The 16,129-nt window shown below is 37.7% G+C and overlaps 1 protein-coding gene across 1 annotated transcript in view; it reads right to left on the bottom strand.

The window, feature by feature from the left end:
* Nucleotides 1–5,108: 5,108 nt before the first annotated feature.
* GLIPR1L2 (GLIPR1 like 2) overlaps nt 5,109–16,129 on the bottom strand; it is a 29,118-nt gene continuing 18,097 nt past the window's right edge. The window contains exons 5-7 of the mRNA XM_090275151.1: nt 14,165–14,250; nt 5,529–5,555; nt 5,109–5,446 (exon numbers count right to left, since the gene is read on the bottom strand). Of these exons, the coding sequence (XP_090131277.1) occupies nt 5,109–5,446; nt 5,529–5,555; nt 14,165–14,250 (451 nt within the window). The remainder of the gene's footprint in view (nt 5,447–5,528; nt 5,556–14,164; nt 14,251–16,129) is intronic.

Here is a 16,129-nt window from a genome sequence, read left to right as displayed (position 1 = left end):
TGCAAACTTTGTGGTCCTGTTCCCCCAAACTGGCACATCCTTGCTATCACACATAGCAAGGACTCCTTTAAACTATATGTTATAGCTCTCTAATTTAATTTTCTGCTTTGTTTAGTGTAGTATGGGACAGACTAGTCACAACTGTTGTACTGTCCCAACTGGAATGAGTCAAAGGTTAGTGATTATGGTTTTCTCTAATTATGAAATATATCAATCTGTTTAATATAGGGAATATCATTAATACTCTTCATATTTTAAATATTTTTAAGAATCTTATCTAATACTGCCCATAATCACATTTCTCTCACTCAGGTAGTACTCTAAATTTGAGTGGATATGTGATTTTGGCAATTTCCACTTTCAGTACAAAAATGTTGAATTTCTGCTAGGAAAAGGAGGAAAAATTTACTGCCTGGTGCACTGTAGCACGTTTAGCAATATTCATGGTCTCTGCCCACTAGATACCAGCAGCACTCTTCTGATCATGATAATCAAAAATGTTTCTAGATTTTGCCAAATGTCCTGGAGAAGGGGAGGGGGAGGCAGTAGCAAAATTGCCCCCAGTTAAGAGCCACTGGCCTATAGCAATTATAACCCATGAAATTACCTGGAGAATATGTTGAAGACTAGATGTAGAAAAGTAGAAGTTAGATATACAGATATTTAACAGGTTAGTCATATTGGGAATTGAACATCAATTATGCATCAGAATGTTCAGAAATTAGTTTGAACCACTTCACAAATCCAAAGTCAGTTTTCTCATTTTAAAAATGAAGGTAATACTAACTCCACAGAGTGATTTTGAGTATAAAATAATTATGTGAAAGCATCTCAGAAGCTATAAAGTAGTCGTCGTCGTCAGCAGCCGTCCCTCTCGAGAGACAATGGTGTAGCTTCTTAAGAGTCTATCTGCACCGCCGGGAATGGCTATGCAGTCCGACTCGGGAGTGACACGGTATCTGTCTCCTCCCGTGTTGAATCGACATCTTGCGATGACGCTGGAGTGTCCTCTCCAGTGAAGCTGAAGCTACAGAGCCTGGGCAGGGTGATATGGAGGGTCTGCTGTTGCCCATGCAGCAGACGCCCCCTCTCTTCGCAGCTGAAGGGTCCAAGGGAAAGACGGAGTCGATACAGCTTGGCTTCAGGTGCGCCGCAGGAGTTGCCGGTGTTGACTACAACGTCAAACCGCCTTAGGGACTCCGGCTCCGGATTTTCTGTCGGGGTTTACTCCCTTAGCCTTTCCCCTGAAGAGGTATGCCGCAAGGCAGCGGAGGTTTTTTGGAGTCAGAGTTTTCCTTCTCTGATGTGCCCTGACTGGAAGATCGAACCAGCGACACTTAGCTCGCAGGCCGACGCTCAATCCACTGAGCCAAACCAGCCAGGGGCTATAAAGTAGTATACAAATGTAAAAATAATAAAAATTGAAAAATAACTATAGATAACCAGCCCTTTTCTCTACCTGAGAATATTTCTTAGGAGGACTCCCGGCCAATATGGAAGCATAGACAGACACACTGCGTCTCCCTCCACAACTGAGAAGAAATACAACTATCTCCAAAGTAGAAACAACCAGAAGTTCCAGAAAATCAAACTGCATGGAAGTCCAGTAAACAAAGATATAAAGAAGAAATACTTATCCAGACAGGTAGGAGGGGCGGAGCCAGGGTGAAGAGTTTGTGGTGTGGTGGTGGCAGCAGCGGAGGCAGCAGTGGGCTGACGGAAAACAGTTACACGTTTTAAAAATTCAGGAGAGACAATTTGGGAGCCTTCCCAGCTCCTCACCAGACCAAGAAGCTCACGGTCCCAGCACTGACCAAGGAAAATCAAGCCTCATTGCTTCTGCCTGGGCAGACCAGTGGGAGTTGGGGCGGAGGCAGAAACTGTCAGGCTCTCAGTGGATTCCGCTTGTTTAAAGGGCCCCCACATCCTGGAACATCCGCAGACCCACCCACTCTGGGAACGAAAGCCAGGGCAGCAGTCAGAGGAGTGCCAGTCTGGTGTGGAAGTGGGAGAGGTGCTTGGAAAAGGGGAGAATGCTGGGCAGGTGGCATTGTTCCCTCTCGGACCCCTCCCCCACATACAGCTCCACAACGTGGTGAAACAGGTCGCCCTGTACTGACCAATCCTTAAGGCTCTGCCCCTTACAATGTAACAGGAGTGACAGCTCTACCTGGGACTCAGAGGCAAAGAAACACAGGAGCCTGTCAGCATGAGGTGACAGAGAAGTATGGCCCAAAAGGGGGAACAAATCAAGGCTCCAGTGGGAGAACTACCTGGTGAGGAGATAGCCAACCTAACAGATGAGGAGATAGACAACGTAACAGATGCAGAATTTAAAACACTGATGATAAAGATGCTCACAGTCTTGACAGATATGCTTGAGTACGGCAAATGCGTAAGAGAAGAAGTGAAGGTTATGCTAAGTGAAATGAAGGAAATTCCACACAAAACCAATGGTGAAGGGAAGGAAACTGGGGTTCAAATCAATGATTTGGAACATAAGGAAGAAGAAGAAACAGTCAACCAGTACAGAATGAGGAAGCAAGAATTGAAAAAAATGAGAAAAACTTCCCAAATTTTGTGAAGGAGATGGACATACAGGTCCAGGAAACACAGAGGGTCCCAGGAGAGCTGGACCCAGAGGGGACCACACCAGGACGCATCATGATTGAGATGCCAAAGGTGAAAGATAAAGACAGAGTCCTGGGGGCAGCAAGAGAGAGGCGGAGAGTTGCCTACAGGGGGTTGCCTATAGGACTATCAGCTGATTTCTCAGAGGACACTTTGCAGGCAGGAAGGGACTGGCAAGCAGTATTCAGTGTGATGAAAAGCAACCAACCAAGATTACTCTATCCAGCAAAGCTATCATTTGGAGTGGAAGGACAGATGAAGTGCTACCCAGACAAGGTAAAGCTAAAGTGTTACGGCTACACAGGTGAGATTGAACACTCTGAAGCAGTGTATAAAGTAAGCAAAGGATTTTTAATGATGGCCAGGAGTTGGGAAGACCCTGAGCTGGTCTCTAACATGCTCCAACCTACAATGGAGTCTAAACGCTGGGTTTTTATACTGCTGCAGTCTCTTTGTTTTTTCTTTGGCTAGAAACAGCCTTAGGAAGAGGGGGCTGGGTAGGACTGCAGGAATGTCTTGGCAGTAACAGAAACAGAAATTCGCAAGGCTATAAGGTTATCTCCGGCGGCAGCATAGCTCTTCAGCCAAGGATGAACTCCCTGCGAAGCAATTTATTTTCAAAGGGTTAGACATTCTGCAAAGCACAACCTTCACAAATGTTATAAACCAGACACAAGTAAATGGAAGGTGATAGAGGCTGAGGTCCTTTTAGCTTGTAAATCACTATTGCTATAACACTCCTTACATTCCTTTTTCCAAGGCCTTTTAGCAAGTCCTTGCTACTTCTTATGAAGAACATTTAAAGCCCTTATATACTTACATATTGAAACTTTTTACAGGGAATATTTGGTGCCCCTACAAAAGGAGTTCATCATCACCAAGCCATTATTATATGAAATGTCAAAGGGACTTACTTAAGAAAAAGAAGATCAAAACTATGAACACTAAAATGACAACAAACTCACAACTATCAACAACTGAATATAAAAAATTAAAAGAAAATCCAACGAGGCAAACCAGAATAGGAACAGAATCATAGGTATGGGGATCATTTGGAGGGTTATCAGCTGGGAGGGGGGAGGGGGAGAAGTGGGGAAGTGGTGCAGGGATTAAGAAGCATAATTGGTTGGTACAAAATAGACAGGGGGAAGTTAAGAATAATATAGGAAAGGGTGAAGCCAAAGAATTTATATGCACAACCCATGGACATGAACTAAGGGGTGTGGGATTGCTGGAGGGAAGGGGGGTACTGGGCAGAGGGGTGCAAAGGGAAAATAATTGGGACTACTGTAACAACATAATCAATAAAATATACTTTAAAAAATGTATATTTCTTAGGATTATGGGTGAAAAGAGACCGACTTCATTGAAATAAATATATGTAGAGCAAAACTCTTAAGAAAAAAAAATGCAAATGAAAACAAAGAAACAAACAAAAAACCCCTCAGAAACTATCAAATCTCAGAGGATAATTCAGAGCTTTTTTGTGTAATTCTCATCTTGCCCCATTTAAGCACAGGCTTTTAATAGAGTTAATAAACATAGAGTTTATACCATTTGATGTATTCTTCCATGTTAAGTATTTTTATTCAGTTCATTTATTAGTATTACAAATGGTAAGTAGTTAATTTATATTACCCATTTATGCAATTTTACTATATTTTTTAATAACTACAAGTAAATAGTTATTTTTTAAAGTTTATTTTATCACTTAAATTTAAAAGCAGTCAGATTGCTCAATAACAACAATTAAATTTTGACATTTATTAGCCCTTAGTGGCAACAAATTATATAGCCTAGTAAAGAATTACAGCAAAGCTTTAATGAAATATTGAACATAAAGTAGAAATAATAAATTTGTCTCCTAACAGCATATACAGGTACCACTTAAACCATTCCAAACATATAATTACACAAATAAATAATATTTGATGCCTTGATGTCAAATGAAAAATATCACCACCACCACAATAGCCATTGCTAATAACAACTATAATAGTAATGGTAAAAATAACAAAAGCAAAAGTTATTAAATGTTGTCCTGAATGTGGAATGACCCTAAGCACCTCACAGATAAATCTTAATTTTTGAGAAATTTATTAACCCACTTAAAAACATTTTAAAACACAAATACAGGAACATATTTAGAAAATGTAAATTTTCTCCTCTATAAGGATAAGATAGTGAAATCTTAAGATTAGGTTGTCAAATCCTTTTTAATATTTCTATCATCATATCTTTATTTGTTCTTTAGGGTCCAAGACCTTGCCTAACAATACTTACTATAAAATAGATATTTTTTTGTTTCTTTGTCAAATTTAAACTTGTTAAATAAGTATGAAAAATAGAAGGAAGTAAAAAGTATTGCAATAGTACATATTCTTTCTTGTTAAAGCTCAATGTTCATTTTTCAAAAAAAATTACCCATTTATGGTATACTTTTGTCTTTGTGGTGGTATATCTTACCCCTGGTCTTCCTAATCCTCCTCATCCTCATCCTCCTCCTTATTCTCATCCTTATCGTCATCCTCCTCCTCCTCTTCTTTCTCTGCTTCCTCCTCCTCCATTTGTTCTTCCTCTTTCTTTTCCTTCTCCTCTTCCTTTTCCTCCAACATTTCTTCTTCTATTTCTGTTACTTCAGGGGAAAATACCATCTGTTCCTCCAACAATATATTTGGAAAATGAGATTGTATTATCAAAACAATTGTGGCACATAGTATAAAACATAGTGTTCTCAAAAAGAAAATACATATGCAGAGCGGATTACACACAAGTGGCCGGGGCACTTCCCATCTTGGATACCAAAACCAATAATCTGTAAATAAACAAACAATTGAAAGCAGGATTTCACATAAAGTAGTTAAATCATTTACAAAATAAAGATCAACAATACATACATTTGGCTTTGTCACGATCTGCATTACCTAGAAAGAAAAAAAAGTCCATAAATAATTACATAAATGTTTTCTTTCTCTTGAATAGAAGACTTTTTCCAACAACAATGACATTATCCTCCTAATTCTCAGGTGTCATGCTAATATCTTTGATTTCTCTCTTGGCCAGTTAGAGGGTGCATGCAAGTATAGGAGTGAGGAGATGTGAATTCTAGTACTAATTCTGTCCCTAAATCATCGTGTCACCTTATACAAATCACTTCATGTCTGCTTTCTAAAGATTATTCCAATTTCAGCTTTCTAAGATTCTATAACATCTAATTTTCTTCTTTTTTCCCTGCTGATCATTCCAATGTAATCTTCTGAATCTACTCACTTTCCTCATTTAATCCTTATTTTCAGAAGCTTTCAGTTGCTCTTTATTTCCTAGGTGCCCAAGTTAACTCTACAGCCAGGTATTCATTGTTTTTGTTATCTAGCCCAATGCTATCATAATGCATTTTAGGAAATAAATGTTCTTTCCTTTACTCACTTGGGCAGAGAAGGTCAGACAACATTTCCTGGTGAAGAGTGGGGGGATCAATGACTTCCCACACCTGGAGAGCCCAATGACAACCTGGAGCATGGTCTTGCAATAATAAAACCCTTAGAGGAAGATTTAGTAATCACTCTTTGGGCACCTTAGAGATGAACTGATCATCTGATGGATCTTAGAGGTTATTTAGCCTTTTGTGTTTGGTCATATTTATTACTATATATTTCATGTAATGATTTCTATTTTAGAAAGAACTCCTTAAAAAAATATTTTACCATGCAGTCTATATATTTTCTCTACTTCATTCTGTGTGCATGTTATCTGTTGATCGCTTTGAATAAGCAATGATATAATTAGTACATTTCTTTTTTACATCTTTCTTCATTTCCCATCACTAATATTTAGTGATTTTCTTTTTATTTTTGCACTTGATTAAATATTTAAATTCAGTTAAACTTATTTCTAAATAACATATTTTGGCCTCTGGCTTTAAAAGATGAGAAGATTTTTCTCTCTCTTCTCCTTCCAAGTTTTAAAAATTATATCATTTGTATATTGCCAAATTTTATTATATTTTGTTTTGTAATTATAAGCTTCATATTTGTTTTAGTCTTTGTCTATCAATAAAGATTAAATGCTTATGGATAGTTCTTTCAGTGCACCTTTTGGTTTTCCACTCATCTCTTCTTTTTGGTGAAAGTCATCTTCTTGCATGGTCCCGTATGTGTCTACTTGCTTATACTTGAATAATAGGGTTGGCTGTATATATATTCTTGGTTGACACTTCTTGTATTAAGGAGAATATAAGTGTAACTCCACCATCTTTTAGCATTAACTGTTATTGTAGAAAAGTTTGAGAACAGCCTGAATTTTCCCCCTCTATTCACAGAATGATACTTAGTCCCAGTTTCAGTTCTACAACACAGAACTGACTTTACACTGGTTTAGTAGTAGTGGTGTTGGGAATTGACAGTCCTGCCTAAAGGACTAACATTCATGTCATCAGAGTCCCAGAAGGAGAAGAGAAAGTGTGGTGTTTATATATATATATATATATATATATATATATATATATATATATATATTATATAAATGGCTGAAAGCTTCTCAAGTTTGAAAAAAGATCAAGAAGTTAAGCTAAAACTGACTTATTTCACTCAGCATAATGTCCTCAAAGTCCATCTACGTTGCCACAAGTGGCAAGATTTTCTTCTTTTTTAAAAAAATAATTAATTTGTTTGTTGGTTTATTTATTTTTTAGAGAGAGGGGAAAGGAGAAAGAGAGGGAGAGAAACATCACTGTGTGGTTGCCTCTCACTCACGTCCCCATTGTGCAACCTAGTCATGTGCCCTGACTGGGAATAGAACCAGCAACACTTGGCTCACAGGCCGACACTCAGTCCACTGAGCCACAGCAGCCAGGGCTGATTTTCTTCTTTTTTATGGCTAAATAACATCCCATTTTTTTATACTACAATTTACTTACCCACTTAGCCATCAATGAACACTTAAGTTGTTTCTATGGCTTTGCTATCGTAAATAATGCTGTAGTGAACATGGGGGTATATAACATTTTGAGTTATTGTTTTTATTTTCTTTGGATAAATGTGCACAACTGAAATTGCTGGAGCATATGGTAGTTCTATTTTTAATTTATTGAGGAACTTCCTACTGTTTTCCATCATGGCTGCACCAATTTACATTCCACAATATGTATTTCCAATGTTTAGATTTAAACATTTCTCTTTATTGTTTTTAAGTTATTTCTTTGAATATCTATATACCTATCTGTAGCTTATTTTCTTTTCTATCATTTTGGTTCTGTTCTTCGGGGCCTCAAATTATTCACATGTTGAATCTGATTTATCAGTATTTTATAATGTTCTCTTTAATCTTTTAAATTTCTTACTTGTCTTTCTAAGTCATGACCTCCATCCCTTATTGTGTTTTCCAGCACTATTTTGTTTCTTGTGCCATTTTCAATGTGCTTTTCACTTCTGCAATGGTTTTATTTTCTCTCATATTTTTCCTATGATCTAACAGCAGTTTCATATTCTGTTGTCTTGCCATCTCTTCCTTGATCTTTGTCTTTCCTTTGGTCCCTTGTTTTAAGCTGTGCATTACTTGTGCTCTTGAAGATAATATATCTGCTCTCATTTTCTGTTTCATGGCAGTATAATAATATTTTAGCCCTGGCTGGTGTGGCTCAGTGGATTGAGCCAGGCCTGTGAATCAGAGGGTCTTGGGTTTGATTCCCAGTCAGGGCACATGCTTGGGTTGTAGGTCAAGTCCCCAGCTGGGGGCATGCAAGAGGCAACCACACATTGATGTTTTTCTCCATCTCTTTCTCCCTCCCTTCCCCTCTCTAAAAATAAATAAAATTTTTAAAAAATAATATTTTATTTTGCCATTTGTTTTTCTATTTTTTTTTTTTTTTTTTTTGTACAGGTCATGTACAAACCTTTTCCAGTATTATTTGCATTAGTTTTCTATGTTGTGTAACAAATTACCAAAAATTAGGACAACACACATTTATTATCTCATGATTTCTGTGTTCAGGAGTCCAGGCATGGCTTAGTTTGGTTTTCCCCTTCAGGGTCTCACCAAAAAAACAGAACCAACTCACTGAAGCACTCAATATCAAAATAAGGATAACAAAGGAAAGCGTCTGTGAACTTAATGTAAGTAATACAATTTGAAAGACACAGAACAAATATTTTAAAAAATAAAAATAAAGAGTGCCTCAGGGAATTTGTGGGACAAAAACAAAAAGTCTAACATTCATGTCATCAGAGTCCCAGGGAGAGAAGAAGAGAAAAAGTTGTATGAAGAAATAATGCCTAAAAAGTTCTCAAGTTTGGAAAACATACAGATTCAGGAAACTAAGCGTATATCAAATTGAATAAACTGATTTTTGACAGAAGTGCAAAATCAATTCAATGGTGAAATTTCAGTCTTTTACACAGATGGTGATTGAATACTTGGTCTTCCATGTGTAATCAATCAATCAATCAATCAATCGATCAAGAACTTCAGCATAAACCTCACATTATATTCAAAAATTAACTCAAAATAGATCATATATCTAAATGTAAAACCAGAAGACTTCTAGAAGAAAATATAGGAGAAAATTTTGGAATGCTGAGTTTAGCTGAAGAGTTTGTAGGCATAACAAAAGAATAATCCGTGACCAGTGTGGCTCAGTTGGTTGGAGTGTCTTCCTGAGGACTGAAGGGTCCTGTGTTCAATTCCCTATCAGGGTGCATGCCTGGGTTGCAGCTGGGTCCCAGTTAGGGATGCAAACAAGAGACAGGAAATATCTCTCCTTATCATTTTACCCCCTTCCCTCCACTAACTACATGGTACAATCTCTGGCACACAGTTAATACTAAATAAATATTTATTTTTTATTTTTTGGTTTTTCAATTACAGTTGCCCCATTTTCCCCCCATTGCTCTTAAATAAATATTTTCTATTGTCTAAATTTAAAAAATCTTGCTTGGCATTTTAATGGAAAATTAAGAGAATTTTTGTTGGGACCTACCAGTAAGATGCTACTTTAAACTGGAAATTCCTTAACCAAGCTTTTGGACACAGTGGTATTACTGTAGATATTTCTCCTTCACTTTCAACCCCTGGAAATCTGGTTGCTATCCATGCTACTAGTCCTCTGAGACCTCTCTCAGGTAGGTCCCTGTTGATCTCTAGGCTTCCAGTTCAATGGGTGCACTAGAGTACCCTCTTGTTCTTGTTCCACTCATTCTACTGTCTCCCCCATTCTTTTCCTCATATTTTTTGCAACCACGCCCCCACCCCCCGGATTTCATTCTTGGTATAATATTTTTGTCTGTGTGTTGTACCTGGGTGAATTCTTCCTTCTTTATATTTTTAGTCTCATTGATATGCTAATAATTCTAAAATACAGCTTTGACCTGTACCTTAAACTTACTAGTCTTGTCTACACAGATGTTATATACAGGTATTGAAAGCGAATAATGATCAAAACTGAGTCCATTATCTACTTTCCATAGCTTCCTCTCTTCACATAATTCATATCTCAATAAATTGCACCATTAGTCACCCAAACCACAAACCTAATATTTATATTAGACTCTCTTTTTCTCACCATCATATCGGATTAGACTCCAAGACTTGCTAATTTTGCTCCATGAATATTAATCAAATGTCTCATTATCTCTAAACTCTTACAAATACTCCCATATAAGCCTCATCTCTCCTCTGGACTATAACAAAAAATCTCCAAAGTGATTTTCTTTCCTTAGGTTTTGCAATTTTTAAGAAATTTTAAAAATTTAAAAAAAATCTCTAACCCTCAAATGTTTCAATCAGAACAAATAACTTTTTTTATTTAAGACAAATAACATATTTAAAACATTTTAATGCCAGTTGCCAATCTGATTCCTCATCATCCCAGAATACTTACCATTTCCTATAAACAAAGATATTCCTCTACATAACCATAATAGAGCCATCAAAATCAGGAATTAACATCATTACATTAATACCTTCTAACGTTTGGACCTCATTCAATTTTTCCCAGTTGGGCTAATAGTGTCCTTTATAGCAAAACATCATGTTCAGAATTATACATTACATTTAGTTTTGATGTCTCTTAGCTTCTTCAGTGTGGGACAGTTTTTCATCCTTTATTTGACCTTCATAGTCTTAAAACTTTTGAGGATAATAAGACAGTTATTCTGTATACAGATCCTCAATTCTTAAAACAAATTAGCAAGTTAGACTTATTAGATGCCTCTTTGTGATTAGATTAGGTCATGCGTCTTTGGCAGGAATAGCACAGAAGGGATGCTGTGCTCTTCTCGTTGCATCCTCTCAAGTGGCAGGTAATTTTGAAATGTTCCTTTACTGATGATGTTCCCTCGATCACTTGATTAGGGTGGTTTCTTCCAGGCTTCTCCATTGTGAAGTTACTCTTATCCCTTTAGTAATTAAGTGTTTTTATGGGCAGTTACTCTGAAACTATAGTAATACACTGTTCCTCACCAAACTTTAATTACTTTAATTTATTCATTTATATCAGTTCAAATCATAGTTTCTCCTGTTTTATTCAATGAGTTATAATTGATTACCATTATCATTATTTCCATGCTCGAGTTGTCCCAGATTTGACCAGCGAGAACCCTTTAAGATGGCTTCTGTGTCCTTGTGTGTCTTTTTTGTTACATATTTCTATCACTCCTTGAGCACTTTCTTGCTTTCAGGTATAAAAAGATATTCTGGATTTATCTTATAGTTCTCCTGCCCTAACCCTGAAATCCAACCTTCCTCCAATGAGCTCTGGTCCTTTTGAGTGCAGATTGAAATTTAGAAACTAAGATCTGTCTGCTAGTTGTGCTCCTTCCTCTCGGGGTTGAGGGGGTCACTGCTTTAAGGTCATCTCAGAGCAAGGGAATATTTACATTTAGTTTACTTATCTTTACTGAAATCCTTAAATTCCAATACCTGTAATTCCAATCCATCACAAGATTCATGCTAATCTTCTTCCTTTTCATATTTGTACTCCATTATCTGACAGTGAGCAAACTGGTTCCCACTATCCTTAATCTATTTACTTATTTGCTCAACCCCTACTATGTTTCCAATCTTCCATCATTTCCCATACTCTCTCCCCTACTTGGGTGCCCTCCCATGCTGCCTGGGCTTTGACACTCCACACCAGGTTGGAAGAGCTGCCAGATTTAGCAAATGAAAACACAAATGCCTAGCTAAATTTGAATTTCAGAAAACAACAAATAATTTTTTAGGAATATATTTATACTAAAAGTATTTTTCATTGATCAGAAATTCAAATTTAACTGGGCATCCTGCATTTAATCTGGCAACCTATAATCTGACACTTCGCTTGGACCCCCTACCCTGCTCAGACACTGAAATCCAGCTTTGAACTTCTCCTGTGTGTGGATTTGCTCCTTGCACCACTGGGGCTCTGACCTCTCTGATACCAGGCCACCTACTTCATATTAAAGCCTTCCTCACTTAGTTTGGGCTCTGACATCTCATACAAAGTTGCTCCTCAACCTGGATGCCCTTTCACTTGCTTAGATTTTAATAGCTCTTGCCAGGCCACCCTTAAGTGAATCTTTTCTTCATTCTGCTTGGGCTCCAGCAACCAATGCCAGCCCATCCTGTTACAGAAAGGGAGTGTCCAAAAACCCCCAGAGCTTGCAGCTGGGGGATGGGGAGAAGGAAACAGCTTTCAGGATGCCTTCACTTACCTAAGGCTAGGGGTTAGTGTCTTTGTTATGCAAATGGTTTAATGCATCCAAGGCCTGGGAAGATGGGAGGGGTCTTGGGCTGGAAAATGGTATGGAAAAAGCACACAGAGCCTGTGTGAGGTTCTGTGAATGGTCAGAACTGGGTACCATGCCAACTGTGTCATGGGACGCAGTCAGGGATTTAAAAATAAGCGGCAGACACTTTAACGGGACACACACCATGCTGCTTTGAAAAGAAGGGTTCTCCATGCAATTTGAAAGGAGGGCAGAAGTGCTCTCCCTGTGGATTAGAAATGGAGAACACCATGCAGCTTTGAGACACACCTTGTGGTTTGGAGAAGGGGGAATACCTTTGTGGTTTTGGAAAGGAAAGGCTGGGAGTTCACGTGGCTCTGGATTAAAAGCTGGTGGACACCACAGCACAGAAAGACCTTCCCAATCAGAATTGAATGATTGGCAGCTACTGGTAAAGCTGAACTGTGACTAGGAGGTAGGGAAACAGTTTCTCTAACTTTTCTAAAACTAGCCTGGTTTGGTAGGGGGAGGCAGAAATATGTGTTTGTGGGTGTTTTAAGAAACATAAGACTTAACAGCAGAAATCCGCAAATAATCTAAATCTATATAACTGTTAAATAAACAATTCTTTTTCTTTTCAGTAAACTCTGGTATTGAGAGTTATAATTCTGGTGGCGGGCAATCGGGCCCCTAACTAAACAGCCCGTGGGTGCTAGGTTTCAATGGGAGCAGCCCAGGGGTTCTGTAACAATCCCTCCATGGATGCCTTCCTTACATGTCAGCCTCTGATACTCCATGCCAAGCATTTCCCTCCCACCCCACATTGATGCTGTCCTCACCTTGCTTGGGCTCAGATACCATCTACTGAGCCAACTCTGCACGAACATTCCTATCTGCCTCTCATATACCAGGACTGTCCTCAAGCAGGGTCACTGGTTCACTCCACGAGGGCTCTAACTTCCCATACAAGACCACAGTCCCACGTGGACACCATCCTCACCTGCTTAGGCTGTCTCCCCATGTCCACTGCACTTGTGTAGATTCCCTGTCATCCTGTTAAGGCTCTAACATGTCACATCCGGCTGCCCTCTGTGTGGAGGCCTACCTCATTCTGACCTACCTAATGGCCTTAGGACTGAATGATTAAGGAAGTGAAAGAAAAGTAAAAGAGGAAGAGCAGAAATTTGCACTTTAATTCAAGTGAACCAAAGGCAGGAATGTTAGGGTGGAGTCACTCCAGCAGTGGCATTATGATAAAACTGTTCACTAGTTTCTTTGACACAAAGCATAATATGCCCCTTACATTCTTCTAAGTATCATATATTCCAGGTGACTATACTTGGGGATTCTATGCTCTTATGTTTGGAAAAAACTAAAAAAATAAAATAAAATAAAACGTATTTTCTATTTTAGCTTTTGAATATTTGAGGGGAAAAGAACTAAAAGAAAACTATTAAACATTTGCTACTTCTTTTCTCTTTATAAATGTCTTGGAATATCTTACCATTTAGAGCAGTATTTTTAAATAAGCTGCTATTTCAGGAACTAATTGTGAAGCCTTTTCAGGAGATAGCTATTAGTTTTCATTTCTTCTTTCAGACATTCTGTGATGTCTTTAGGGGCAGGAATAGAGGTAAGAGAGGGCAGAAAAGGCTTTGCAGTTTAGAAAAATCTAAAGATGATACATTTCAATTCTCTTTGATAATATACCACTCTGGTCAAAAAAAAACAATATTATCATGACAATAAAAAACTAGTGTTCAACACGTCACTTTTTTGTCATCCTATGCACTATGGATTTTTGATTGTTAAAGTTATTTTCTTTGTCTTACTGCATAGAAAATCTGTGCATCTGTCATATCTGCTACATTCAGTACAAACTACTCCTGGTTTATAAGGCCTTCTCGTTGGAGTACCTCTACAAAAAAGCAGAAAACATTTAGTTAGAAAAAGTCTCAAACTGTATGTTATTTAAATAATATGGTTATCAAGTTTTTGTTAAGTTATAAAGGTGATTTAATTAAGAATAAGTACTCAAGGAAGTACTTAAATTGGAGCTGCAATCTTCCTCCTCTTTTTGCCCCTGATAAGTCTCTTCTGAAACTAATTCCCACATCATTGAAACAAAATATTGCAAATTAAATATGTTTTGGGTTTAAAGCATCTTTCATCTTAGTTAGGAGCAAAGTTTTTCTTTAAAAATGGATGCTACAGAATATTTTATAATTAACTACTTTCTGGTTGGCATAAATGTATGAAAAATTCTGAAAAAAAATGATATATTAATTTTCTGAAGAGTATGCAATACCCTGAAATGCTTATTGTCCCAAAGACCTAGCTGCTTGGATTACTTTGAGGTCTACATGAAATATCCATAAATATATAAACAAGCAAATACATTTAAATGGAATTTTACAAAGTTGGTTTAACCATTGCATATAGCAGAGGAGAGAAGTGAGAAATTATTACGTCAATTGCCCAAAGCTAACTAAGTAAGGAAAAGAGACCCAAAAGTAGATATGATTTGTTAAGCTTATATAAAAGACCTAAGATAAGAAAGATAGAAGAAATAGGTAGGAAAAATATATTTTTGAGTGAAGGAAGGGTCATTAATACTGGTCATTTAAACAGGATTGCTTATTTACTCTGTGTATTGGAAGCTATAAAAACAAACATTAGGCATATTAAGTCTTCGGGACTTTTCTTAGACTCACATCTGGTTGTACCGTTAGCATACGCCACCCACGGAATGTGCGTCCAGGCCCTAGATAAGGACATGTTGCCTGGCTTGACTAATGGGTAATGTACCCGTGTCCAACCCAAAGTCCATTAGAAAACCACTATTCAAATTTTATAACAGAACTATACTGTTCCAGAAGGAGAAACTTTAATTGCTTATACCAGACCCATTTCTACCACCACTTTGCTCATGAAGGAGGTGATTCACTTCCATGGACTGACAATCTAGCAATTATAATTTGTAAGCAGATTCTTCTCAAAGTTTCCATGTTTAGACTTACATAGTTTGTACATTGTCCATAGGACAATGGCAGGAGAAGAACAAATAGATGTTGGTCTTTTTCTCTCATATAGTCACAGCACATACAATAACCACTTTCACTGCTTCTGTATATCATTGAGAAATACCACAGTGCTGGCTTCTAGTTTACATATGGATATCTACAGGTTTCCGAAGATTTAAAGAATCTATCCTAGTAAGCTAGGTAAAAATACAATGCAGTAAGGAGCAATAAAGATTATCTTTTAGAAATCCTATCTGGCTCTCCTTCTGATACATCTAATATACTTGCTGTGGCAAGGACTCTATGTTTATTTCCTAGACTTACTCGAGGTCAAGGAAAGCATGAATCCTTTCCTTTTCTGCCTCAAATTTTCCCTTTATGTGCAAAGCTATGTTGCTTTGTATCACTTTTGGTTAAACTCAGTTGGTCACATCTGCTTCTCTTGCACATCTTAAAACTAAAGGGTTAGGGCCCACAGTTAAACACTGATGAAGCTCCTTCAAGGCTGACGCTCTTTTGTTACACGATTCTCTAATCCTCCCCAAGATACTATCTTCTTTCTGACCATGCCTTCTTTCTTGTTTCAGCACCTGGTTCACAATTTCCCTTTCAGTCAAAGTTTTGCCATTGTCTTAGAATTTGGGACCTACATGATTACTATACGCTTACAGGTGATTTGTTCAATAACCTAGTCTCTCTGTTACTAGATGTCTTCACCATCACAGAACTTCTAAATACTCTCGCTCTGCACCTTGTTATCCACTAAAACTACTC

Source organism: Furipterus horrens, unplaced genomic scaffold, assembly GCF_987537825.1.
Source record: "Furipterus horrens unplaced genomic scaffold, mFurHor1.1.pri manual_scaffold_4, whole genome shotgun sequence".
Classification (NCBI taxonomy): domain Eukaryota; kingdom Metazoa; phylum Chordata; class Mammalia; order Chiroptera; family Furipteridae; genus Furipterus; species Furipterus horrens.
This window is presented reverse-complemented; position numbering and strand designations above follow the sequence as displayed.